The following is a 26,257-nucleotide window of genomic DNA, read 5'->3' on the forward strand; positions in this document are numbered from 1 at the left end:
CCTACTATGGGGGCGCCCATCCTCAGTACCTCCGTCTTGTCCGGGTTCAGCCTCAGTCCATTTTCCTGCATCCATTGCAGTACGGTCTCCAGGCAGCGCTGGAGGGACAGAACGGTGTCTCCTGCGGTTGGTGAGAAGGAGATGTAGAGCTGGGTGTCATCAGCGTACTGATGACACGAGGCCCCACACCCCCTGATGACCCCACCCAGCGGCCTCATATAGATGTTGAACAGCATTGGGGAGATAATCGACCCCTGTGGAACCCCGCAATTAAGACTCCACAGGGCCGAGACACTGTCCCCAAGCTGCACTCTCTGGGGGCAATACTCCAAGAAGGAACGGAGCCAGGCAAGTGCCAGACCACCGATTCCCAGCTCAGAGAGCCTCCCCAGGAGGATACCAAGGTCAATGGTATCAAAGGCCGCTGAGATGTCGAGGAGGACCAACAGAGACATTTTACCCCTATTGGTCTCCCTCAACAGGTCATCGTACAGGGCGACTGTAGCAGGCCACTCTCAAACCTCTACCCATCCAAGCCTATAAGAGTGCTCACTACCTCTCACCAAAAACTGCTGCCACCAACCTATCCTTTAAATCAAAAGGACAAGGGTTTCTTTCAAACAAATAAAAAAATTATTGATTACAAGAAATAAAAGTAGTAAATCACTGATGTAAAATCAATTAGTCAATCACTGTTTTACGACACTAGCTCACACAGACTTTTCCCTCACTGACTGGCTCTTTCTCACTTTCTATCAATCCCTCTAATCACTCATCTCTCAAACTGATCTCTCAAAACTCCACACACACACCTTATATAACTCAGCTCCTCCCACTTCTGCACCACCCTCCGTCCTCTCATTGGCTGAGGTTCCCCTGCCCAGCTGTGATGGACAGGTGAGAGCAGAGCTGAATGCCACAATACCTCCCCCCTTAACAAGTTGTTTTATGGGGGAAAGCTAAAGTGCTTTCCTCTATACACAATGAGGAGCAATACAATAATAAAATTAACTTAATAACAATAATACATTTGCTAAACATTTTCATAAACATTAAATAAACATCTTACCTGCAAGTCTTACTCATACATTCACTAACACTTACCAAGATCACTCATGCATACACTCAATATTAGAATAAAACATGACAATTATACTTACATACAACAAATCAAATATATCAGGGTGTACATGAAGAACAAACTTTTAAATACTTTAACCAATATAAGAGTCCATTTTCTGTCTTCCTCAGTCGTCCGGTCTTCTAGAGAGGGCATCTGCAGAACAGTTCTGAGTCCCTTTAATCACTCGAACCTCAAAATCAAAGTCCTGTAGAAGCAAAGCCCACCTCATCAGCTTGCTGTTGTTAGCTTTGATAGTCCTTAACCACAATAGTGGGGAATTGTCAGTACAAAGGACAAAATGTCTTCCCCACATGTACGGCTTAAGTTTCTGCACCGCATACACAATCGCAAGACACTCTTTCTCGATGGTGGACAGATGTCTTTCGCCTCCCTGCAGCTTCTTACTCAGGCACGCCACCGGATGAAGGTCTCCACCGTCGTCACTTTGGCACAGCACAGCTCCTAACCCGGAGTTAGACGCATCGGTAAAGATGATAAACTCGAGCTGGAATTCAGGAGCTCTCAGGACTGGGTTGGTTATTAACGCCTCCTTCAGCTTCCCGAACGCCTCCTCGCAGTTGCTGGACCAATGGATACAGTCAGCACTCTTCTTGCGGGTTAAGTTAGTCAAAGGTGCTGCTATCTCACTGAACCTAGGAATAAATCTCGTATAATAGCCTACCAGCCCAAGAAATGATCTGACTTTCTTCTTGGTGGTGGGTCTAGGCCAGTTACTTATAGCTTCTACCTTAGCTTCCAGGGGTTTAATCCTACCTCCCCCTACTACATGACCTAAATACTTCAATTCGGGGCTACCCAGCTGGCATTTGCTTGCTTTCACTGTTAGCCCAGCTGCTGTTAATCTTTGCAGCACTGTCTCTAGGTGATACAGGTGATCTCTCCAGGTGTCGCTAAAAATACCTATGTCGTCTATATAAGCCACTGTGAAATCGCTAAGTCCCTGTAAAGTTTGGTCCATAAGTCTCTGGAAAGTTGCCGGTGAGTTTCTTAGACCAAAACTCAAAACACGGAACTCGTATAAACCAAAAGGACTACAAAAAGCTGTTTTCTCCTGGTCTTTGAGGTCAATTCTCACTTGCCAGAATCCTTTCGTTAGGTCTAGGCAGGAAATATATTGACATCCCCCTATTGTCTCTATTAGGTTGTCTAATCTGGGCATAGGATACGCATCTGGCTTGGTGACATGATTCAGCTTCCTATAATCTACACAAAATCGAACACTGCCATCTGATTTGTCGACCAAGACTATAGGAGCAGACCAAGGACTGGATGACGGAACAATGATGTTTTCTTTCAGCATATCATCTAGCTCCTTGCACACCTTCTCAACATATGGCCCAGTGACCCTATATGGAGTAACTGATTGTGGGGGTACATCTCCAGTATCAATCTTGTGCACCACTCCCTTTGTTTGTGGAGAAAACCTGTCGGTACTTTGTTATCAAGGTCCTCAATTCACACTGTTGCTCATGGGAAAGTACAGGGCTGATTTTAACGTCTTCAGGATTATATATTGTTTTCCCCCTTCCTTCCCAATAGGGTAAGTCATGTTTTTCATTATCAGCTTCTTTCATAGCAAACAACATTCTGCTCTCTTCCCTATAATATGGTTTTATCATATTCACATGAACCACCCTCCAGCCTAGTTCTCCATCTTCCTTAATTATATAATTAAGGTCATTCATTTTGGCAATGATTCTAAATGGTCCTGCCCAAGTTAATTGTAACTTATTCCCTTTGAGAGGTCTTAGCACGAGCACCTCATCTCCAGGATTAAAACTTCTTTCCCTGGCTTTCTTGTCATACCATACTTTCTGCTTATTTTTCTGCCCCTGTAAACTTTCAGCAGCTATCTCTAGATTTCTTTTCAAAGTGTTCATCAGGTTGTCTAAATATGAAATTACGTTCTCAGGATCAGACTCTGTTATCTTCTCCCAATTTTGTCTAATTAAGTCAAGGGGTCCTCTCACTTTCCTCCCAAACAGCAATTCAAAAGGACTAAATCCTGTACTGTCTTGGGGTACAGACCTATATGCATATAACAGAAGTTGTATTCTCTGATCCCAATTGTAAGGGTTCTCAGCAGAATAGGCCCTAATCATGCTCATAAGGGGCCCATTAAATCTCTCTGTGAGCCCGTTAGTATGCGGGTGATATTTCATAGGCACCACTAACTGTTTTTGCAGATTGTCCCCCCCCCTTTCTTGGCGTCCCTCAGAGACTCTTGATACAATAAGCCCTGTTCAAGGTGGAACCTCTCAGGTCTTTCATGGGTTAATTTTGCTTCAGAAATGCTCTCAAAGCATTGTTTCAGTGTGGAATCTGATTTCTGTTCTTGACTGAACGCATTGCTTTGAGAAATATTAAGTGGAAAAATTTCAGCTGAGTTACTACTGTCAGGCATTCCCTTTCTCTGATTTTCACTCCCTTCCTCAGCTGTCTCTGCTTTATCTTGTTGGGAACGTGTCACAACTAAAACCCTCTTCACATGTTCAGAGAGGTCATTGCCAATTAAAACCGCTGCTGGAACCTGAGAAGAAATCCCAATTCTCCAAGGTCCTTCCCATCCCTGGTACCTAAGGTGTACCTCAGCCACAGGCAAAGTGACTGCTTTTTCACCAATTCCCTTTACAACCATGTTTTCCCCTTTTAAGATGTATTTCTGAGGTATTATATCAGTGTGACACAGAGTGACTTGTGAACATGAGTCCCTCAAAGCCATGTATTTGTTATCAAAGATATAAATATGGTCCCCAGCTGTTTGAAATATCTCTTGGTTCGTTTTAATTAAAAGCAATGTCTAATCTTGGCCAAAGGTAAATCAGGTTCAATATTATCAGCCTGTGTAGAGAGTTCAGCTTGTGTTGCCATAGCGACTGACTCCTTCCTTGGTGGATTGTTCTGCTCTTGTTGCACACAGTATACTGCCTTGGGCTTACCTAAATTTACTTTTTGTGGTACAAATTCTTTATTTGGATGCAATATGGCCTTTTTCATTACACCTAAAACAAGTTCTAGAGTTCCATTGATCATTCCAAGCACCTTTACCTCCTTTTCCCTCCAAATTTTGTCCTCTGGCTTGGTTTTGGTCTGAGGACTTTCCCACAAAATGGCCTCCAACCTTCTGCTGGTTTTTAAATTGTCCTCTGGGGTACTTATTAGAGTCTTCCCACACTTTTCTCACAACCTTCCCCTCATAACCACTTGATTTTCTGATCTGGGAAATAAAATCCACAATCTACCCTGCCTCTCTCAAATTTCTCGGTTTCTTGTCCTTGACCAAAAATCTCAGTTCTCCAGGTAAGAGAGAATAGAACTGCTCCAATCCAAAAATATTTTTAAGGTCTTCTACTGTCTCAGCTTTTTCCTGTACCAGCCATTTGTCTTAATATCTGGACAGGTTGGCCCCTAAATGAGAGTAAGACTCATCAGGTTTCTTGGTCAGAGACCTGAATTTCTGTCTCAACTCTTCTGAATTTATGCAAAAACTAACTTTTTGAACTCATTATAATCTTTAATTAATTCGACAGACGTCTCCGCATAGATTTCTGCCAGTCCACCACTAATTTGGGATCTCAATACTATCATTCTTTCAGAATCCCTCACAGAAAAATCTTCACAAGCTCTTTCAAACATCAATAAGAATGATTCTGGATCATCTCCTTTTCTGAAAACAGGGAATTTCTTTAGATCTGCCTTTGATAACTGTCTTCCCTCAGAATCATCTCTGCCAGTATTGTTATTATTATTGTTAGCCTGAGCTGCCAGCTCTAATCTCCTAAACTCAAAAGCCATTCTCTCTTTCTCTAATTGGGCCTCCATTTCTCTCTGCCTCATTCTTTCCTCCCTCTCCATTTTCTCTTTCTCCATCTCCATTTTCTCTTTCTCCATTTGTAAGGCCAGTTTTTCTTTCTCCATCTCTATTTTCTCTTTCTCCATTTGTAAGGCCATTTGTCTTTCCTCAGCTTTGGCTTGTCTTTCCTCAGCTTTGGCCTTCATTTCTAGCTCAAATTTCCATTTTCTGAACTCTATTGGGTCACTCAAAGCCCACAGCTTTACCCTGTCCTAGGTTTAGCTGTCTTGAGTCCTCTTAGCGTATCTGCCCTTGGCTCCGCTTTTGTCCCTTCAGAGTTTTCCCTTAAACTCAGGACAAGCTAGCCAAACTGCCAGAGATTTCTGCCTTGGGCAACTCTCTCCACAGAAGCCTCGCTATCTTAATCCCCAATCTGAGTTTGCACGCCCTTCTACTAGACTTTCTCCCCGTGAGACAAGTCCTAGAAGGTTACCCATGCGCTCCCTCAGACGTCCCTGAATAAAGACCCCTGCTCTGGGCACCTTTCCAGTACAAGGCTTTACTGGATCAATTTGTATCCCACACGCTGGACACCAATTTATATTGTAGCAGGCCACTCTCAAGCCTCTACCCATCCAGGCCTATAAGAGTGCTCACTACCTCTCACCAAAAACTGCTGCCACCAACCTATCCTTTCAATCAAAAGGACAAGGGTTTCTTTCAAACAAATAAAAGATTTATTGATTACAAGAAATAAAAGTAGTAAATCACTGATGTAAAATCAATTAGTCAATCACTGTTTTAAGACACTAGCTCACACAGACTTTCCCCTCACTGACAGGCTCTTTCTCACTTTCTATCAATCCCTCTAATCACTCATCTCTCAAACTGATCTCTCAAAACTCCACACACACCCCTTATATAACTCAGCTCCTCCCACTTCTGCACCACCCTCTGTCCTCTCATTGGCTGAGGTTCCTCTGCCCAGCTGTGATGGACAGGTGAGAGCAGAGCTGAACGCCACAGCGACCAATGCCATCTCTGTACCATGGTGCAACCTGAAGCCCAACTGAAACAGATCCGGGGCATCTGTTTCGTCTAAGTCTGCCTGAAGCGGGTCAGTCCTGTAGGCTATATATACCTACCCCCACACCACCCCTGTGAGCTGAGTACTCAATTTACCAACCCCAGAAGGATGGAAGGATGAGTCAGCCTTGATTCATGGAACTGAACTCGGGTCATGAGCAGAGTTTTGGCTGCAGGACTGCAGTTTAACCACTGCACCACGAAGCTCACTATCTAAAACCCCTGAAACAAGACAGTCCAGAGGTGGGAATAGAATTTTCAGACTCCAACTCCCAGAACATTCCAAGAGTCCCTCCCCCACCCCCAACATCTTGGGAATCCCAGTCCACAAACTCATACCATCGGATGCCTGTAATTCCCTCACCTGTACCAGAACCAAGACTTCTGAGGCTGCATTCTAGACCTTTATTTCGGGCTGCAATGCTTCCTGGGAGTCGCAGTTCTCTGGGAGGGGCCCACCGTAGAGCTGAAAGGGCAAGAGACTAGAATATCCAGAAAAGAAATTGGGCAGGAAATTGAGGCCTCAAATGCACCCTCTGTTGAGTAGTCTTCGAGGGAAATGTAAGTGCGTGAAGAGGGGTGTCTTCAGCCCAGAACTCCACCCTAGGAATTTTCACAGAATTCGAGGAGTTGGAGCCCAAATAAACCAAGCAGCGTCTATCGCAGGTGAAAGATTTCTGTGCTCTGCAATTCAATGGTTTTCCTGGAAAACAGGGAAGGCAATCAAATACAAGATAGATGGATGCAGTAAAGCAGCACAAGTGAATGTTCAGCATTTAAAATGGCAGTCACCATTTCTTTTTTTAAAAAAATTACAGGCCAGAATGTCTGTACATCATCCACATCATCTCTGCAATCACTATTGCAAGACCCCCCCGTCTCTCTCTCTCTCTCTCTCTCTCTCTCTCTCTCTGAGAAACCTCTCTTATTCTTTTCCTCTTACTCACCAGGTGACCTCAACAGCCCAGGAAAGTTTGCAAACCAGGTACAGGGAAGCAGCCTGTTCGCAGCTTTGGCTCTCTTTCCCCTTCAATCCCTGTTTCTTTCTGCTGGCGGCTAATTGCTAATTGCAACTCTACTCTTTTCTTTCCCCTTTAATCACTCCCAGGTTTGCGCTTTCTCCTTCAAATTGAGCCAGCTGCCCAGGATTTGCCCTTGATTTTTGAAGGTCTTCTGGGAAGTGTAGTTCAGAACAAAAGGGAGACTCAGGCACGGTGGTCCAGGGGGAATCCTGAGAAAGGCAGCCGGGATAGGCTATGAAGCATATCAGGCAAAAGCAACAGAAACAAAAGGAAAAAAAAGACATGAATATGTGGCACTTTAAAGACCAATTATGACATTTTAATGTGATCTTCTGTGGACTCATTCACTTTCTCAGACATACAAAAACAGAGTGAAACGGTGAATGAAATATCTGTCCTATAAGCAGAACATTCTAAATCTCCATTGGCTGTTGGTTTTCTGCTAAGTTCACATGGACTAATTTATGGCTTATGTTGTTGTCAAAAAACAGTGGTTCCCAATCTTGGGTAACTCAGGTGTTCTTGGACTTCAATTCCCACAAGTCTTCAGCACCAGCTGTGCCGGCTGGGGTTTCTGGGAGTTGTAGTCCAAGAACATTTGGGTGACCCACTGGTCTAAAAACAAACAAATAAAAAAGAAAAGAAAACAATAATGTGGAGGTATTTTCTATTAAATTTCATAGATTAATGAAATCTGCTCTTCTCTATTCCTTCAAAAAAATATTTCATCTCCTAAATATATTGGCTGAGTCTGTTTCTTGGGGTGAAGGCAGTTGAAATATATCCCTCCCCCCCAGAACAGAGGGTGGCACTAAAAAACCCAGGGAATGGAGGCTGGACCAGCGTTATGAGGGGAGTAATTTCCTCATGTTTATGGAGAGCTTTTTCTGTGTTGAAAGCATTTGTTTCATTGCCATGGCAAGGGGGCAGGAAAAAGTAACCTGCCTTCTGGGTTGAACATTTTAAATCCACTGCATTTGTTCCATGAGGAAGGACAGCTAAAAAACCGATTCTCATTCCTGTTGCTTCTACCACAGTGGCAATGAGTTCCACCACCAGAGCTTTCTGGTGGAAAGATTCCTAATATCCTTCCACACCCAACACAGGATTTGGAGTTACAATCTTCCCTCCTCTCCCCCTTTTCTTCAGCCTGCCTTGTTTGCATTCCTATCCATGTTTCTGGGAGGGATCCTGGCCTCTGATTAGGTCGCTTGCAGGCAAGCCGAGAATCATCACAAATTCTAGACCATTCCTTGTATGGTTAAAAGTGAGAGGAAAGTGGGCGTTAGGTTTGGACCATCACCCACTGATTCCGGGGAAACCTGGTGGGTTCCTACATGGGTTCCTGTGGGATATGAGTTGATTTTAAAAAATCATTTGAATTATTTGGAGAAAAGATGTTTTAAAATAAAGGAGGGCCATTGTGGTTCTCAGGCTCTGACCTCCTTTCATAGAGGAGGGCACGCTGAAACTAGGAAACGTCATTTAATAACAACTTATCAGCTAGAATCCTATCAGGGTTCAAGGAAGGTTTGTGCAACTTGCTACGGTTAATTATGTCTAACAATTTGCCAGGCAATTAACCATCTTGATTCATTTCCTACATGCCGTGCCATGAACATGTCGAGACACTTTGTCACCTGGTTGCAGTCATGATCCTGTACACCAACCTCTAAAGGCTCAATCTTTGTGGAAGTAGGGAGGTGGGCTGTCCCAGGTCAATTTGAAATTCACTTTCACTGTTCAATCACTGGTGTTGTTTCCTTGGATTGTTTATTATCCCAGATGACTTTTTTGGCTAGAGAAACCGCATGTCAAGTCAATTTAATCCTCGCAGGATCACGGGCTCTCCACTCTCCTCTGTCAGAACATTGCGCCTCTTTTAAAAAATGTCTTTGTGAGGTAAACTACCAGTGTCCTGACAGAAGAGTTCTATGAAATGGCATTGCTGGCCTCACACTGGAAAAAGGGTGCCTACAAACGACGATTTGGAGAAGAGACAAGAGATGCTCACTTGAGGATGATGAGCCAACTCTAGAGGCAGACCTTTTGGCACTGCGCTGAAATTTGGGATGAACACTTCAGAGGCAACAGACTTTTTAGACACCGATATACACCCACACCACACCAAGATACTGACCGCTACCCTTCAAGTGCAGTGCAAAAAGTTTAGGTTTTGGAGGTGGATGGCTTCAGAACAAGAAAGCACTGTAGATGTGAGGCGTTGGGCGCTGCATCTCCAGAGTCACTGCATTTATGGCAAAAATCTGGTGGGACAGCATGACTCTTCATGACGATGAAATAAATGGTTGGGGAAGTATGAAGGTCCAGGTGGGAGTAAGAAAAGGGACATGGAGGAGAACCTTGCCATCAATATGTCACCCCCTTCATCCTTCAGAAACTGAGGCCATTATAACCTCCTCTTCACTTCTAGATACAGGTGAAGAAAAGAGGGGAAATTGACTCCCCTGAACATCCCTGTCAGCCCTCTATTTGGGGGAGAGAGAAAGAGAAAATACCACCACGTAGAACGTGAAAGGAAGACCAGGGAAGAGACTAGAGGGAGGAGAAAAAACTCCTGGAATCCTATCAAGGAGACGATCGAGAGGGGAACCTCAAACACAGGAGGAAGGGGATGAGTCGAGAGGAAGAGATGCCGAGGAAAACTGGGCTCAACACCCAGGCTGTGATTCCTCATGTACGGGACAATGCCAATCTCCTCCCCTAACTGGTCAAGAGGCAACGAATGGACCAAAATGTCCACTGAAAAGACTTATCATTAGGTAACCCAGGATGATATGACTCTTTATGTTGTTGTCCTTTGACTCTGAGTTAGAACCTCTAAATCCTGTTAGAGTTGCTGTAATTTGGATGCAACTTGACAAACATAACTTCCAACTTGTGTCAGCACCTCTCTTGTAAAGGAGATCAACATTTCCACTCACACAGTCAGGAGTCCGATTTCCAAACTCCAGCTAATCTAAAAAGGCTTAGTTGGAATCAGATCATTTATTAGTTTCAAGGCAATTGTCATAAAGCCACTGGCAATGGTGCGGCTAAAAAATATTGTAAATAAATAAATAAATAAATAAATAAATAAATAAATAAATAAATAAATAAATAAATAAATAAATAAATAAATAAATTTAAGTTAAAATTATGATAAAACCATAGAAGTAAAAGACGCAATTGGTACAGCCAAAGAATCACAGAGCACGAGGCAGGGAGATCCACGCATCACATCCAGTCTATGTCACTGTCTTCCGACATGCAGACATTGAACCAGAGCATTAACCCAGTTGACTGTCTCCTTCCTGAAGTAGATTGTGCTCAGGAATGTGGTGTTTGTGAACCTTGGGAGGAAGAAAACATTTCCTCCAAAGGATTTCCACATTAAAAGCCACCATAATGTTTCTTTCCAAAGTGTTTCGTAGGTCCACAAAGGCTTAAGTCAACAGTAGAGCTCTCAGTATCCCTTGAATTTCCAAATGTTTTCTTCCCAGGAGAGATATTCAGATGGACTTTTAAGAAGTTTTGGCATTTTGCAGAATCTTCAGACTTTCTCCTCTCTGTGCATAAGCTGATGTGTAACACTTTGTGTTCTGCAATGCAAGCTTTCCCCCACATTCTCTCCATTTTAGAGGTTCTCACTGGAGTGAATTTTCTTGTGTTCTCTCAGACTGAAGAACCAGAGAAATCTTTCTCCACATTCCTCACATTTATGTGGTTTCTCCCCAGTACGAAGTTGTTGATGTGCTGTGAAGGGTGACTCAGCTTTGAAGCTTATCCCACATTCTTCACAACAATATGGATTTGTCTGTGAATGTGAGTGCTGATGTATGATTAAATTGCAGAGACGGGTGAAACGTTTCCCACATTCATCACATGCATACGGTTTTTCTCCAGACTTTGTTGGTGTACTGTGAGGTTAGAGTGTTCGGAGAACATTTTCCCAACATCTTTGCACTGATAGGGTTTCTCTCCTGTATGACAGCGCTAATGTACTTTGAAAGCTGATGGATGACGGAAACATTTCCCACATTCTTTAGATGTCTAAGGTTTTTACCCTGAGTAAATTTGTTCACGGTTTTTGAGTTTTGAACAGTCGCTTAACTGTTTGCCACATATATTACATTGATAGGGTTTCTCCCCTGAATGTGAGCACTGATGTACTTTCAAAGATGAGGGAAAAGTGAAGCATATCCCACATTCATCGCATGCATACAGTTTATCTGCTGAGTGAATTTGTTGCTGTACAACAAGGTTGGAAATTTGGGAAAACCTTTTCCAACATTCTTCACAGAGAAAGGGTTTCTCTCCTGTATGAATTCTCTAATGTACTGTAAGAACTTTCTTCTGCTTGAAGCTACTCCCACATTCTTTGCATGTATAAGGTTTTTCCCCTGAGTGAATTCGTTGATGTACTACAAGGTTTGAACGTTTTCCCACATTCTTCACAGGGAAAGGGTTTCTCTCCTGTATGAATTCTCTGATGTAATGTAAGAACTCTCTTAAAGTTGAAGCTTCTCCCACATTCTTTGCATGTATAAGGTTTTTCCCCTGAGTGAATTCATTGATGTACTACAAGTATGAACTTTTAGTGAACCTCTTCCCACATTCTTCACAGGGAAAGGGTTTCTCCCCTGTATGAATTGGTTGATGTTCTCTGAGACTTGAATGCCTTGTGAAGCCCTTTCCACATGCATGACATTTGTAAGGACTCTCCTCAGTGTGTATTCCCTGGTGTTCCTTAAGTCCAGCACTTCCCTTGAAGCTCTTGCCACATTCTTCACCTTTACACAATTTTCCTTCTGAGTCCACAGGCTGAGTGACTTGAAGAACTGAGCTAACGCTGAAGCATTTTTCAAACCCAGAGTCTTCATAAGGTTTCTCTCCTGTGGGAAATCCTCGATCTGGGCTCCTTCTGGAACTCTCCCCATGCTCCAAACAGTGACACAGACTTTCCTCTGAGTGGCATCTTGGACAGTTCACTGGGCTTTTCCTCAGAGGACTCCTTAGTTCAAACTCTGAGTTCTGAAGGACACTGAAGTGTCATTTTATTGTCTTTTCCTCTTCTTCTTGACAGACAACACCTCTCAGATAAGGGCAAGGTTTTCCTCCCATTTGCCTCATTTTCCTTCTCCCTCTGCAATTCATCTCTGATCCCACAGTTCCCGTTTTCATCCTCCACTCTTTCTGGGGATGTCCCGTGGAGTCTTCTTTCCTCCTCCTGTGCATCATCTGCTGGAAGAAGGAGAGAGTTCATGGTGATTAGTGGCTTTTGCCATTTTACAGAGAAAATATCTATCGGTAAGCCAATGTCCTGCTGCTTCCTTTTCTCTGCTGAGAAAACAGTAGATTACAATCATTCGTGACGTGGGTTTCCACCTTCTTAATCAACCCTTCACAGATTGCCCCTTCATGGATTGCTGACATTGCGATGAAAGGACTTGAGTAATTCAGAGAAGTTATGGACACCAAAGCCAGACAGGTCATGGTGGAGAGTTTTGACTAAATGCGATCTAATGCTGCAAAGAAAAATACTTCATAGAAAACTGTAATGTAAGATCTAAGAACGTTGGTAAGTTAGATGTGGTCAAACAGGAGATGGCAAGAATAAACATTGACATCCTGGGCGTCAGTGAACTAATATGGACAGGAATAGGCGAATTCAGCTCAGATGATTATCATATCTACTATTGTGGGCAAGAATCCCATAGAAGAAATGGACTAGTCCTCATAGTCAACAAAAGAGTGCGGAAAGCTGTACTGGGATACAATCTCAAAAATGAGAGAATGATTTCAATACGAAATCAAGGCAGACCTTTCAGCATCACAGTAATCCAAGTTTATGCACCAACCACCAATGCTAGAGAGGCTGAAACTGACCAATTCCATGAAGACCTAAAAGACCTTCTAGAACTGAAGTAAGATGTTCTTCTAATTATAGGGGACTGGAAAGCTAAAGTAGGGAGTCAAGAGATAAAAATGTAGCAGAGCAAAGGATAATAGAGTTTCATCAGGAGAACAATCTGGCCATCACAAACACTCTTTTCCAACAACACAAGAAGCGACTCTACACATGGACATCACCAGATGGGCAATATCAAAATCATATTGATTATATTCTCTGCAGCCAAAGATGGAGAAGCTCTATACAGTCAGCAAAAACCAGACCAGGAGCAGATTGATCATCAGCTTCTTATAGCAAAATTCAAGCTTAAACTGAAGAAAGTAGGAAAAACCACTGGTTTAAACCAAATCCCTATCGAATACACAGTGGAAAAGAAGAACAGATTTAAGGAACAAGACTTAGTGGACAGAGTGCCTGAAGAACTATGGCTGGAGGCTAGTAATATTGTACAGGAGACAGCACCAAAAACCATAGAAAGAAAAGGAAATGCAAGAAAGCAGAGTGGCTGTCAAACAAGGCCTTACAAATAGCAGAGAAGAGAAGGGAAACAAAATGCAAGGGAGATAGGGAAAGTTACAGAAAATTGAATGTGGACTTCCAAAGAATAGCAAGGAGAGACAAGAGGGCCTTCTTAAATGAAGAATGCAAAGATATAGAGGAAAAACTACAAAGGGGAAACCAGAGATCTGTTCAAAAAACTGGACATATTAAAGGAACATTTTGTGCAAAGATGGATATGATAAAGAACAAAAATGGTAGGGCCCTAAAAGAAGCAGAAGGCATCAAGAAGAGGTGGCAAGACCACAGAGGAGTTATACCAGAAAGATTTGGATACACCGGACAAGCCAGATAGTGTAGTTACTGACCTTGAGCCAAACATCCTGGAGAGTGAAGTCATGTGGGCCTTAGAAAGCTTGGCTAACAACAAGGCCAGTGGAGGTGATGGCATTCCAGTTGAACTATTTAAAATCTTAAAAGATGATGCTGTTAAGGTGCTACATTCAATATGCCAGCAAATTTGGAAAATTCAGCAGTGGCCAGAGGATTAGAAAAGCTCAGTCTACATCCCAACCCCAAAGAAGGGCAGTGCCAAAGAATGCTCCAACTACCATACAGTTGCACTCATTTCCCACACGAGCAAGGTTATGTTCAAAATCCTACAAGGTAGGCTTCAGCAGTATGTGGACCGAGAACCTCCAGAAGTACAAGCTGGATTTCGAAGGGGCAGAGGAACTCGAGACCAAATTGCTAACAAGCACTGGATTATGGAGAAAGCCAGAGAGTAACAGAAAAACATCTACATCTGCTTCATTGACTACTCAAAAGCCTTTGACTGTGTGGACCACGGCAAAAGATGCAAAATTCTTCGAGAAATAGGAGTGCCTGACCACCTTATCTATCTCCTGAGAAATCTATCTGTGGGACAGGAAGCAACAGTTAGAACTGGATATAGAACAACTGATTGGTTCAAAATTGGGAAAGGAGTACAAGAAGGGTGTATATTGTCCCCCAGCTTATTTATATGCAGAATACATCATGTGAAAGGCTGGACTGGATGAATCTCAAGCCGGAATTAAGATTGCTGGAAGAAATATCAACAACCTCCAATGTGCAGATGATACTGCTTCAATGGTAGAAAGTGTGGAGGAATTAAAGAACCTCTTAATGATGGTGAAAGAGGAGAGTGCAAAAAATGGTCTGAAGCTCAACTTCAAAAAAGCTAAGATCATGGCCACTGGTCCCATCACCTCCTGGCAAATAGAAGGGGAAGATATGGAGGCAATGACAGATTTTACTTTCTTGGGCTCCATGATCACTGCAGATGGTGACAGCAGCCACGAAATTAAAAGATGCCTGCTTCTGGGGAGGAAAGCAATGGCAAAGCTGGACAGCATCTTAAAAAGCAGAGACATCTCCATGCCGACAAAGGTCTGCATAGTCAAAGCTATGGCTTTTCCAGTAGCAATGTATGGAAGTGAGAGCTGGACTATAAAGAAGGCTGACCACCAAATAACTGATGCTTTTACATTGTGATGCTGGAGGAGACTCTTGAGAATCCCTTCTCAAGAGAAAAAAACTATCCATTCTGAAGGAAATCAACCCTGAGTGATCACTGGAAGGACAGATCCTGATGCTGACGCTCTAATACTTTGGCCTCCTCATGAGAAGAGAAGACTCCCTGGAAAAGACCCCGATACTGGGAAAGTGTGAAGACAAGAAGAGAAAGAGACGGCAGAGGGCAGGATGGTTGGACAGTGTTATTGAAGTGACCAACATTAATTTGACCCAACTCTGGGAGGAGGGCCTGGCGTGTTCTGGTCCATGGTGTCATGAAGAGTCGGGCATGACTAAATGACTAAACAACAACAACAACAAACCAACAGTAGTCAAAGGATTTAAAGAAATCCGATTTCCAATCATAGTGCTAAAAGTTTTAGGTGGAACTGAATGAACAACGAGAGTTTATTGGCTGAGCACTAAAGTTCAAGAACATTTATTTTTGCTTGGGAAGGGAATGTAAAGGAGAATGCAAATACAAAAGTTCCTATCACGAAGCATAATGTTTTTCTAAAACTAGCTGGATGAAGAGATCAGTGAATACAGTGTGGATGTAAAGTTCAAGGTTTCGATACCCCCATGATACTTCTTGGGACTTTGTAATGTTTTCTCATAATTTGCTACCTTTTTTCTTCTGCGGGGTTAAAACAATTATAGGAGGGGTATAGAAATTAACCCCAAATTGCCCTAGTTCTATTAAACATACGGAATGAAGATTTTTTTACTACAAGTGTTCCAGGAACAATGAATCAGCTATTGCATTAGCAAGACCAGTAAACTAAAACCATTTTTTGTAGCACTCCCCCTGTTCTGTTTTGCTTCCCAGTCCATACACAAGAGGTATGAAAACAGTAAACACTGACCTTTGGAAAAGCAAGAAGGAGTTGATGTACATGTCCAACCTAAAAAGGGGACAGGTCAACCATCTCTGAGTACCCTACAGCATGGAAAGGGGCGTTGTGAGTCAGAATAGACTATAAAGCACACTAAAAAGATGAAAAATCAGCTTAACTAAGGCATTAAGTGTCTAAGAGACATTGCTGGTGAACGAATCAGAAGTTACTCATAAAGTTATTATAAAACAGAGAAGCAATGAGTGGCAATCAAGACAAATGTATACAATGATTAACATGCATAGGGAAACAGAGTAACTTTGTCCCAACTCCCTGATTCCTTCGTAGAAAAGATTCTATACCCGGCAGAGGTTGAGATGCCTCCGATATGCCTGAACGGAGAGCAGGAGCTTCTTCTCCATCATCATCATCTAGGGTCTCCAGCTGCTTCTGCTCACCCTCAAGAAGAGTTCCAGTCCTCCCAGGTATGCACCAAGCGTTTGTCTTCATGGGCCACGTGGGACAACAGAGGAGAATCCTTCTAGGAGTACAATCCTGTCCCCTTGACTAGTCTTGGGTAAGCAGTCCCCTTTCTTTGCATGGAACGATCTCATCCAGCTGTTTGTTTTGTCACTGATCACTCTCTGTTATGCTTATATGGTGCCCCAGATAATTCAAAGCACTCTCTGAGTTGATAACAATCTTGCAGGGTACATATTCCCATGAACCCACTGAGCTGAGTACTCAACTTACAAACCACAGAAGGGCTTAAGACTGAGTCAGCCTTGACTCATGGAATTGAACTCAAGTCATGAGCAGAGTTTTGGCTGCAAGACTGCAGTTTAACCATTGCACCACGAAGCTCACTATCTAAACCCACTGAAACAATACAGTCCAGATACGCGAATAAAAACTTTTTGGACTCCAATTCCCAGAACATTCCAAGACTTCCTCCCCGACCCCTGAAGCCTTGAGAGTCCCAGTCCACAAACTCACACCGAGGGACGCTTATATTTCCCTCACCTGTACCAGAACCAAGTCTTATGAAGTTGCATTCCAGACCTTTATTTGGGGCTGCAATGCTTCCTGGGAGTTGCAGTACTTTGGGAGGGGCCCACTGCAGACCTTAAAGGGAAAGAGACTAGAATATCCAGAAAAGTTATGGGGCAGGAAATTGAGGCCTCAAATGCACCCTCCATTGTCTAGGCTTTGAGGAAAATGTAAGTGCTTGAAGATGTGGGTCTGCAGTGCAGAATTCCTTCCCGGGAATTTTCAAAGAATTCAGGGAGTTAGAGTCCAAATAAGCCAAACAACATCTAGCCCAGATGATAGATTTCTGTGCTCCACAATTCATTTGTTCTGGCAACCTTTAGTCTCGAGAGACTATGATAATGTGGTATGTATGGAGGATTTGGAGTGTGGCTGAGAAGGCCAGTTCGAGAGTGACAATCCATTCCACACTGAAGGCAAATATAATCTGTCCCCTGTCCACCTCCCTGATTTTGCTGGGTTTGGGATTCAGTTCAATTTCTCCTGGAAAACAGAGAAGGACAACCAAATACAAGATAGATGGACTCTGTAGGGAAGCACAAGTAAGTGTTCAGCCTTTAAAATGACAGTAACCATTTCCTTTTTTTAAAAAAAATTACTGGCCAGAAAGTCTGTAAATCATGCAAATCATCTCTGCAGACACTCTTGCAAGACCTCTCTGGATGCAAGAGGTCTTGCAAGAGTGTCTTCAGAGATGATTTGGATGATTTACAGACATTCTGGCCAGTAAATGTTTTTTAAAAAGGAATCAAATACGAGATAGATGGATGCAGTAAAGCAGCACAAGTGTTCAGCCTTTAAAACGACAGTCGAGCAGTTATTTAATGCCTCTTCAGTTACTACATTCTCTCTAGAATATAGCTCAGAGTAGTGCTGCACCCAGCGTTCCATCTGCTGTGCTCGTTCCTGGATGATCACACCTGCAGCAGACTTCAAATGAGCAGATTTTTTCTGTATTGGACCTAAAGCCTGCTTGATACCGTCATACATTCCCTTGTATAATCAGTACAATGACGCAGATAAAATCCATCATTTTACTTTCAACTATACGACATTTATATTAAATTCATTTTCACATCAAAATCTCAACAGCGCTTTCCTCATATTTCTGGAGAGTTTTTCTCTGTTGAAAAGAGTTCATTTCATTGCCATTGCATGGGGGCGGAAAAGGTAACCTGGCTTCTGGATTGAACATTTTAAATCCACCGCATTTGTTCTCGTTCCTGTTGATTCTACCACAGTGGCAATGATTTTCACCGCCAAAACTTTACACACTCAACTTTGGTGAAAAGGTTCCTAAAATCCTTCCTCATTCTACACTGAATTTGGAGCTACAAACCTCCCTCCTCTCCCCCTTTTCTTCCAACCATGAGCCTGCTTTGTTTGCATTCCTATCCATGTTTCTGGGAGGGATCCTGGCCTCTGATTAGGTCACCTGCAGGCAAGGTGAGAAGCATCACAAATTCTGGGCCATTCCTTGCATGGTTAAAAGAGAGAGGAAAGTGGAGGTTAGGTTTTGATCACCACAAAGGTATTTTAGAGAAACCCAGTGGAAGTGGAAGTGGGTTCCCAAGGGGTGTGAGTCGGTAAAAATTCCTTTGAATTATTTGGAGAAAAGATGTTTTAAAACAACGGAGGGCCTTTGCGGTTCTCAGGCTCTGACAGACTTGGATTGTTCAATTATTCCAGACCACTTTTAGGGCAAGAGTGCAAACCACATGACAAATCATTATACTTTTCTCAGGATCACAGACTCCCCACTCTCCTCTGTCAGAAAACTGCCCCACTTTTTTAAAAACGCCTTTGTGAGGTAAAGTATGAGTGATCTGATAGAACAGCTCATGAAATGGCACTGCTTGCCTCACACGTAGCTGGAAAAAGGTCCCACAAACAACAGTTTGGAGACGAGACAAGAGAAGGTCACTTGATGAGGACGAGCCAACTCTACAAGCAGACCTTTCGGAAGTGTGCTATAATTCGGGATGAACACTTCAGAGGCAAGAGGATTTTAGACACATATATATACACACGCCACACCAAGATACTGACAGTTATAACCTTTGTATACCAACCTCTAAAGGCTCAATCTTTGTGGAACTAGGGAGGCGGGTTGTCCCAGGTCTATCTGAAATTCCCTTTCACTGTTCAATCACTGGTGTTTTTCCCTTGGAATGTTTATTATCCCAGACCACTTTCTCAGCTAGAGAGCAAACCACATGTCAAGTCAATGTAACCCTCACGGGATCACAGACTCTCTACTCTCCTCTGTCAGAACATCGGCCCACTTTTAAAAAATGTCTTTGTGAGGTAAAATACCAATGACCTGATAGAAGAGTTCGTGAAATGGCACTGCTTGCCTCACACTGGAAAAGGGGTTCCTGGAAACTACAGTTTGGAGAAGAGACAAGAGAAGCTCACTTGAGAATGATGAGCTGACTCTAGAGGCAGAACTTTCGGCACTGTGCTGAAATACGGGATGAACACTTCAGAGGCAACAGGACTTTAGACACATATATATACGCACGCCACACCAAGATATTGACAGTTATGCTTGCGAGTGCAGTGCAAAAAGTTTAGGTTTTGGAGGTGAATGGCTTGAGATCAAGAAAGCACCGTAGACGGGAGGCGGGAAGAACTGACAGAGGAGAAAGGAGACTCACGAAAAATGCTATAGTAAGAGAAGCAAAGGAACACTAAGAAAGTTAATTGTGGAAAATTTTGAGGCAGAAGTAAAAGAGAAAAATTCAAACTACATGAAGTGTTGGAATGGACCCCAGAATGCCGGACATGCAACAATGGGCTAAAGTTACAGGAAGCAAGATTTCGATTGAATATCAGAATAAAATCCTATCTGTTAGAGCAGTACAACAGTGAAACCAATGACCTCAAAAGGTAGTAAGTAGTCCCACACTGAGAAACTTTGACAACTACCTGGCAGATATCGTTTGCTTTCCATAAGTTAAGTACCCTAGGATGCTATGACTTGTTATGTTGTTGACCTTTGACTCTGAGTTAGAACCTCTAAATCCTGTCAGAGTTGCTGTAACGTGGATGCAACTTGACAGACATAACTTCCAAATTGTGTCAGCAGCTCTCTTGTAAAGAAGATCAACATTTCCACACTCACACAATCAGGAATCCTATTTCCATATTTCATGTAGTCTAAAAAGACTTAGTTGGAATCAGATTGTTTATTGGTTTCATGGCAATTTTCATATAATGATTAAGTTAAAATCAGGATAAAATCATTGAAGTAAAAGACGCAATTGGTGCAGACAAAGAATCACAGAGCATGAAGCAGGAATTTCCACACATCACATCCAGTCTATGTCACTCTCTTCTGACATGCAGACGTTGAACCAGAGCATTACCCCAGTTGACCATCTCCTTCCTCATATAGAATGTGCTCAGGAATGTGAGGTTTGTGAACCTTGGGAGGAAGAGAACATTTCCTCCAAAGGATTTCCACATTAAAAGCCACCAGCTGAAGGTCGTCCAATAAAAAGCAGGGAAACATCACCCTTCTAGAAAACCCTCTATTTGGGGGAGAGAAAAAGAGAATACAGTGGTGCCTAGCACAGCGAGGTTAATCCGTTCCTGATTAACCTCGCTGTGTGAAAACATCGCTGAGCGGGGCAGAAAAGCCCATTGGAACGCATTAAACAGTGTTTAATGCATTCCAATCGGCTGCTGTACTCACTGTTCAGCGATGTTTCTCCGATGGCCGGCAGCCATTTTCGCGCCCTCCCCTCGTTTAACGAGGGCGCGAAAATGCTGCGCGTAGTCATTTTGCAGCTTCCGGTGGCCATTTTATAGCCGCCAAACAGCTGATCGGCGGGTCGTAAAGCGAAGGTCAGTAAGCGAACCGCTTACCGACCTTCGCTCTGCAATTTTTTCCCTATTGAGGCATCGGTATGCGATCGCATTTGCGATCACAAAATCAGCCTCGTAGAGCGAATTCATCGCTCTACGGTGCACCCGTTGTGTGAGGCACCACTATACCACCACATAGAACGTGAAAGGAAGACCAGGGAAAAGACTAGAGGGAGAAGAGAAAACTCATGGAATCCCACCCAGGAGACGATCGAGAGGGGAACCTCAAACACAGGAGGAAGGGAATGAGTCAAGAGGAAGAGATGCCAAGGAAAACTGGGCTCAACATCCAGGCTGTGATTCCTTATGTACGGGCCAATGCCAGTCTCCTCCCGAAACCATTTAAGAGGCAACGAATGGATCAAAATGTCCACTGAAAAGACTTATCATTGGTTACTCCAGGATAATATGATTTATGTTGTTGTCCTTTGACTCTGAGTTAGAACCTCTAAATCCTTTTAGCGTTGCTGCTACTTGGATGCAACTTGACACATAAAACTTCCAACTTGTGTCAGCACCTCTCTTGTAAAGAAGCTCAACGTTTCCACACTCACACAGTCAGGATTCCTATTTCCATATTCCAGATAGTCTAAAAAGACTTAGTTGGAATCCGATCATTTATTAGTTTCAAGGCAATTTTCATAAAATGATGAAGTTAAAATTATGATAAAACTATTGAAGTAAAAGACACAATTGGTGCAGACAAAGAATCATTTTAGAGGTTCTGACTGAAGTGAATTTTCTTGTGTTCTCTCAGACTGAAGAACCAGAGAAATCTTTCTCCACATTCCTCACGTTCATGTAGTTTCTCCCCAGGACAAAGTTGTTGATGTTCTGTGAAGGGTGACTAGGCTGTGAAGCTTATCCCACATTCTTCAGAACGATATGGACTCTTCCGTGAATGTGAGCGCTGATGTATGGTTAAATTGGAGAGACGTGTGAAACATTTTCACATGCATACGGTTTTCCTTCAGAGTGACTTCGTTGGTGTCTTGTAAGGTGAGAGTGTTGGGAGAACATTTTTCCACATTCTTCGCATTGATAAGGTTTCTCCCCTCTGTGACGGCGCTGATGTACTTTGAAAGCTGTTGGATCACTGAAACATTTCCCACATTCTTTGCATGTATAAGGTTTCTCCCCTGAGTGAATTCGTTGATGTACGGTGAGGTTTGAACTGGAGCTGAATTTTTTGCCACAACTTTTACAATGATAGGGTTTATCCCCTGAATGTGAGCGTTGATGTCTGGTTAAATTGGAGAGCCGCGTGAAACATTTCCCACATTCATCGCATGCATGCGGTTTTTCTCCGGAGTGAATTCGTTGGTGTGCTATGAGGTTGGAGTTTTTGGAAAACTTTTTCCCACATTCTTCACAGGGAAAGGGTTTCTCTCCTGTATGGATCCGTTGATGTTCTCTGAGATATGAATTCCTCATGAAGCCCTTTCCACATTCATGACATTTGTAGGGTCTCTCCTCAGTGTGCATTCCCTGATGTTGCCTAAGTCCAGAACTTCCCTTGAAGCTCTTGCCACATTCTTCACCTTTATATAATTTTCCTTCTGAGTCCACTGGCTGAGTGACTTGAAGAGCTGAGCTAACGCTGAAGCATTTTACAGACCCTGAGTCTTCATAAGGTTTCTCTCCTGTGGGAAATCCTGAATTTTCTGGCCTCCTTCTGGAACTCTCTCCATGATCCAAACATTTACAAAGATTTTCCTCTGAGTGGCATCTTGGACATTTCACTGGGCTTTTCCTCAGAGGGCTCCTTAGCCCAGAATCTGAGCTCTGAGGGACATTGAGGCATGTTTTTATTGTCTTTTCCTCTTCTTCTTGACAGAAAACTTCTCTCTGATAAGGGTGAGGTTTGTTTTTCATCTCATTTTCCTCATTTTCCTTCTGCCTTGGTGATTCATGTCTGATCCCGCAGTTCTCATTTTCATCTTCCACTCTTTCTGGGGATGTCCCGTGGAGTTTTCTTTCCTCCTCCTGTGCATCATCTGCTGGAAGAAAGAGAGAATTCATGGCAGTTAGTGGCTTTTCGCATTTAACAAGGAAAATACCTATCAATATGCCAATTTCTTGCTGCCTTCATTTCTCTGTTGAGAAAACAGTAGATCCCAATCATTCGTGATCTGGGTTTCCAGCTTCTTAACCAACATAAATCCATGGATTTAAAGGAATCAGATTTCCAGTCTTAGTGCTAAAAGTTTTAGGTGGATTTGAACAAAAAATGAGTGTTTATTGGCTGAGCACTAAAGTCCAAGAACATTTATTTTTGCTCGGGAAGGGAATGTAAAAGAGAATGCAAATGCAAAAGTTCATGTCTTGAAAAAATTGTTTTTCTAATCCTAGCTAGATGAAGAGATCAGTGAATGGAGTGTGGATCTAGAGTTCAAGATTTTGATTCCATCATGATACTTCCTGGGACTTCGTAACCTTTTCTCAGAATTTGCTACCTTTTCTGTTCAAGAGGGTTAAAACAACTTTAGGAGTATAGAAATCAACCCCAAATTGCCCTAGACTTGAAGATCTATTAAATCTACAGCATGAAGATATATGTTTTAATACAAGTGTTCCAAGAACAATGAATCAGCTACTGTACTAGCAAGACTACTAAACTAAAACAAGTATTTTTAGCAATCCCCTGTTCTGTTTTGCTTCCCAATCCAAACAGAGAAGGTAGTTGATGTACATGTCCAACCTGAAAAGGGGAAAGATCAACCATCTCTGAGTAGCCTCCAGCTGGGAAAGGGGTGTTGTGAGTCAGAATAGTCTAAATAACACATTAAAAAGATGAAAAATCAGCTTAACAGAGGCATTAAGTGTTTAAGACACATTGCTGGTGCAGTAACACAATTAGAATGAATTGGAAGTTTCACATAAAGTTATTATAAAACAGAGAAGTGATGAGTGGTAATCAAGACAAACGTATACAATGATTAACATGCAGAGGGAAACAGAATACCTTCGTCCCGACTCCAAGGATGAAAGGCTTCCCGATTCCTTTGTAGAAAAGATTCTATACCCGGCAGAGGTCGAGATGCCTCCGATATGCCTGAGGGGAGAGCAAGTGCTTCTTCTCCGTCATCATCTTCTGGGTCCTCTGGGGTCTCCACCTGCTTCTGCTCATCCTCAAGAAGAGGTCCTGGTCTTCCAGGTATGTGCCAAGCGCTTCTCTTCATGGGCCACCTGGGACAACAGAGGAGAGTCCTTCTAGGAGTACAATCCTGTCCCCTTCACTAGTCTTGGTTAAGCAATCCCCTTTCTTTGCATGGGACAATCTCATCCAGCTGCTTTTCTTGTCATTGATCACTCTCTGTTATGCTTATATGGTACCCAGAGCATTCAAATCACTCTCTGAGCTGATGACAATTCTGCAGACTATATATCCCCACCTGCACGCCACCCCTGTGAGCTGACTACTCAATTTTCCAACCCCAGAAGGACTGAAGGGTGAATCAGCCTTGACTCATGGAATTAAATACGGGTCATGAGCAGAGTTTTGGTGGCAGGACTGCAGTTTAACTACTGTGTCACCAGGTACCTCTACCTACCGGTGCTGATGTACTTTCAAAGCTGACGGATCACTGAAATATTTCCCACATTCTTTGCATATATAAGGTTTTTCCACTGAATGAATTCGTTGATGTTTGGTGAGGTTTGAAAAGGAGCTAAACTGTTTGCCACATATTTTACATTGATAGGGTTTCTCCCCTGAATGTGAGTGCTGATGTGCTGTCAACTTTGAGGGAGCACTTAAACATTTCTCACATTCATCGCATGCATACCTTTTTTCTCCGGAGTAAATTCGTTGGTGTGCTACGAGGTTGGGGTTTTGGGAAAACTTTTTCCCACATTCTTCAGTGGGAAAGGTTTTTTCTCCTGAATGAAGTTGTTGATGGACTACAAGGTTTGAACGGTGAGTGAACCTCTTCCCACATTCTTCACAGGGAAAGGGTTTCTCTCCTGTATGAGGACTCCTTAGTTCAAACTCTGAGTTCTGAAGGACATTGAGGTCCTTGTTTATTATCTTTTCCTGTTCTTGTTTACAGACAACTCCTCTCAGATAAGGGTGAGGTTTGTTTTTCCTCTCATTTGCCTCATTTGCCTTCCCCCTCTGTGATTCATCTCTCTTCCCACAGTTCTCCTTTTCATCCTCCACTCTTTCTGGGGATGTCCCGTGGAGTCTTCCTTCCTCCTCCTGTGCATCATCTGCTGGAAGAAGGAGAGAATTCATGGTGATTAGAGACTTTTGCCATTTAACAGGGAAAATATCTATCAATAAGCCAATTTCCTGCTGCCTCCCTTTCTCTGCTGAGAAAACAATAGATCGCAATCATTCGTGACCTGGGTTTCAACCTTCTTAACCATCAAAGTCTGAGGATTTTAAGGAATCAGTTTCCTGTCTTAGTGCTACAAACTGGATTTAGAATGGGCAGAGGAACTAGAGACCAAATTGCTAACATGCGCTGGACTATGGAGAAAGCCAGAGAGTCCAGAAAAATAATTTGGATGTGATTTCTATACCCCCCTACAATTGTTCTAACACTTTTGAACAGTAAAGCCCCAAGAGCCATCATGGGGGATCGAACCATTGAATTCCAGATCCACACTCCACTCACTGGTTTCTCCATCCAGCAAGTTTTAAAAACACTTCTTCATGTCTTCAGGTCTTCTGCATATGGAAAAGGAGAGAATTCATGGTGATTAAAGGATTTTGCCATTTAATAGGGAAAATATCTATCAATAAGCAAATTTCCTGCTGCCTCCCCTTTCTGTGCTGAGAAAACAGTACATCACAATTGTATTACTGAGTTGAGCAGGAAGTTCGACTTGATGGACATGATTCTATGATTCGTGACCTGGGTTTCAACCTTCTTGACCTACAGAAGTCAGAGGATTTTGAAGAATCTGTTTTCCAGTCTCAGTGCTTAAGAACTTTTAGGTGGACCTGAACAAACAATGAGCAGAATGGCTGAGCACTGAAGTCCAAGAACATTTATTTTGCCTGGAAGGGGATTAAAAAAGAGGAAGGAAGTGCAAAAGGTCCTATCAGATGCAAAAGTGTTTTTCTAAACCAGGTATAGCTGGATGGAGAGATCATTGAGTGGAGTGTGGATCCAGAATTCAGGGGTTTGATCCCCCATGATAGCTCATGGGACTTTGTTATCTTGTCTCAGAATATGCCACCTTTTCTTTTCAGGAGTGTTAAAACAATCATAGGGGTGTATAAAAATCCCCACCCCAATTACCCTAAAAGAAAAGCACTTTTAAACAGACGTCGTGAAGGTCTTGTTTACTACAAGTGTTCTGAAAACAATGAATCACCAGAAAGATCACTGAATGAAAACAATTTTTGGCAAACCCCTGCACTGTTTTGCTTCCAATCCATACATAAGAGGCATAAAAACAGTAAACACTGAACCTTGGGAAAGCAAGGAGGAGTTGATTTACACGTCCAACCGAAAAAGGGAAAGAGTAAAC

The 26,257-nt window shown here is 42.8% G+C and overlaps 2 protein-coding genes across 2 annotated transcripts in view; both read right to left on the minus strand.

Moving 5' to 3' along the window:
• The window catches only part of LOC110071571 (uncharacterized), a 48,609-nt gene extending 41,537 nt beyond the window's left edge, over positions 1 to 7,072 (minus strand). The window contains 2 exon segments of the mRNA XM_078386800.1: positions 6,388 to 6,726; positions 6,971 to 7,072. Coding sequence (XP_078242926.1) covers positions 6,388 to 6,419 — 32 coding nt within the window. The 5' untranslated portion in view covers positions 6,420 to 6,726; positions 6,971 to 7,072.
• A 3,597-nt stretch (positions 7,073 to 10,669) lies between these two features.
• LOC140704902 (uncharacterized) lies at positions 10,670 to 22,795 on the minus strand. Its single transcript, XM_078386801.1, has 2 exons — positions 16,213 to 22,795; positions 10,670 to 12,286 (listed from the first exon to the last, which is right to left on the minus strand). The coding sequence occupies exon 1, from the start codon at positions 22,793 to 22,795 to the stop codon at positions 21,695 to 21,697; it is 1,101 nt and encodes a 366-aa protein (XP_078242927.1). The 3' UTR covers positions 10,670 to 12,286; positions 16,213 to 21,694.
• Positions 22,796 to 26,257: the final 3,462 nt, after the last annotated feature.

This window comes from Pogona vitticeps, chromosome 2 (genome assembly GCF_051106095.1).
Source record: "Pogona vitticeps strain Pit_001003342236 chromosome 2, PviZW2.1, whole genome shotgun sequence".
Lineage (NCBI taxonomy): Eukaryota > Metazoa > Chordata > Lepidosauria > Squamata > Agamidae > Pogona > Pogona vitticeps.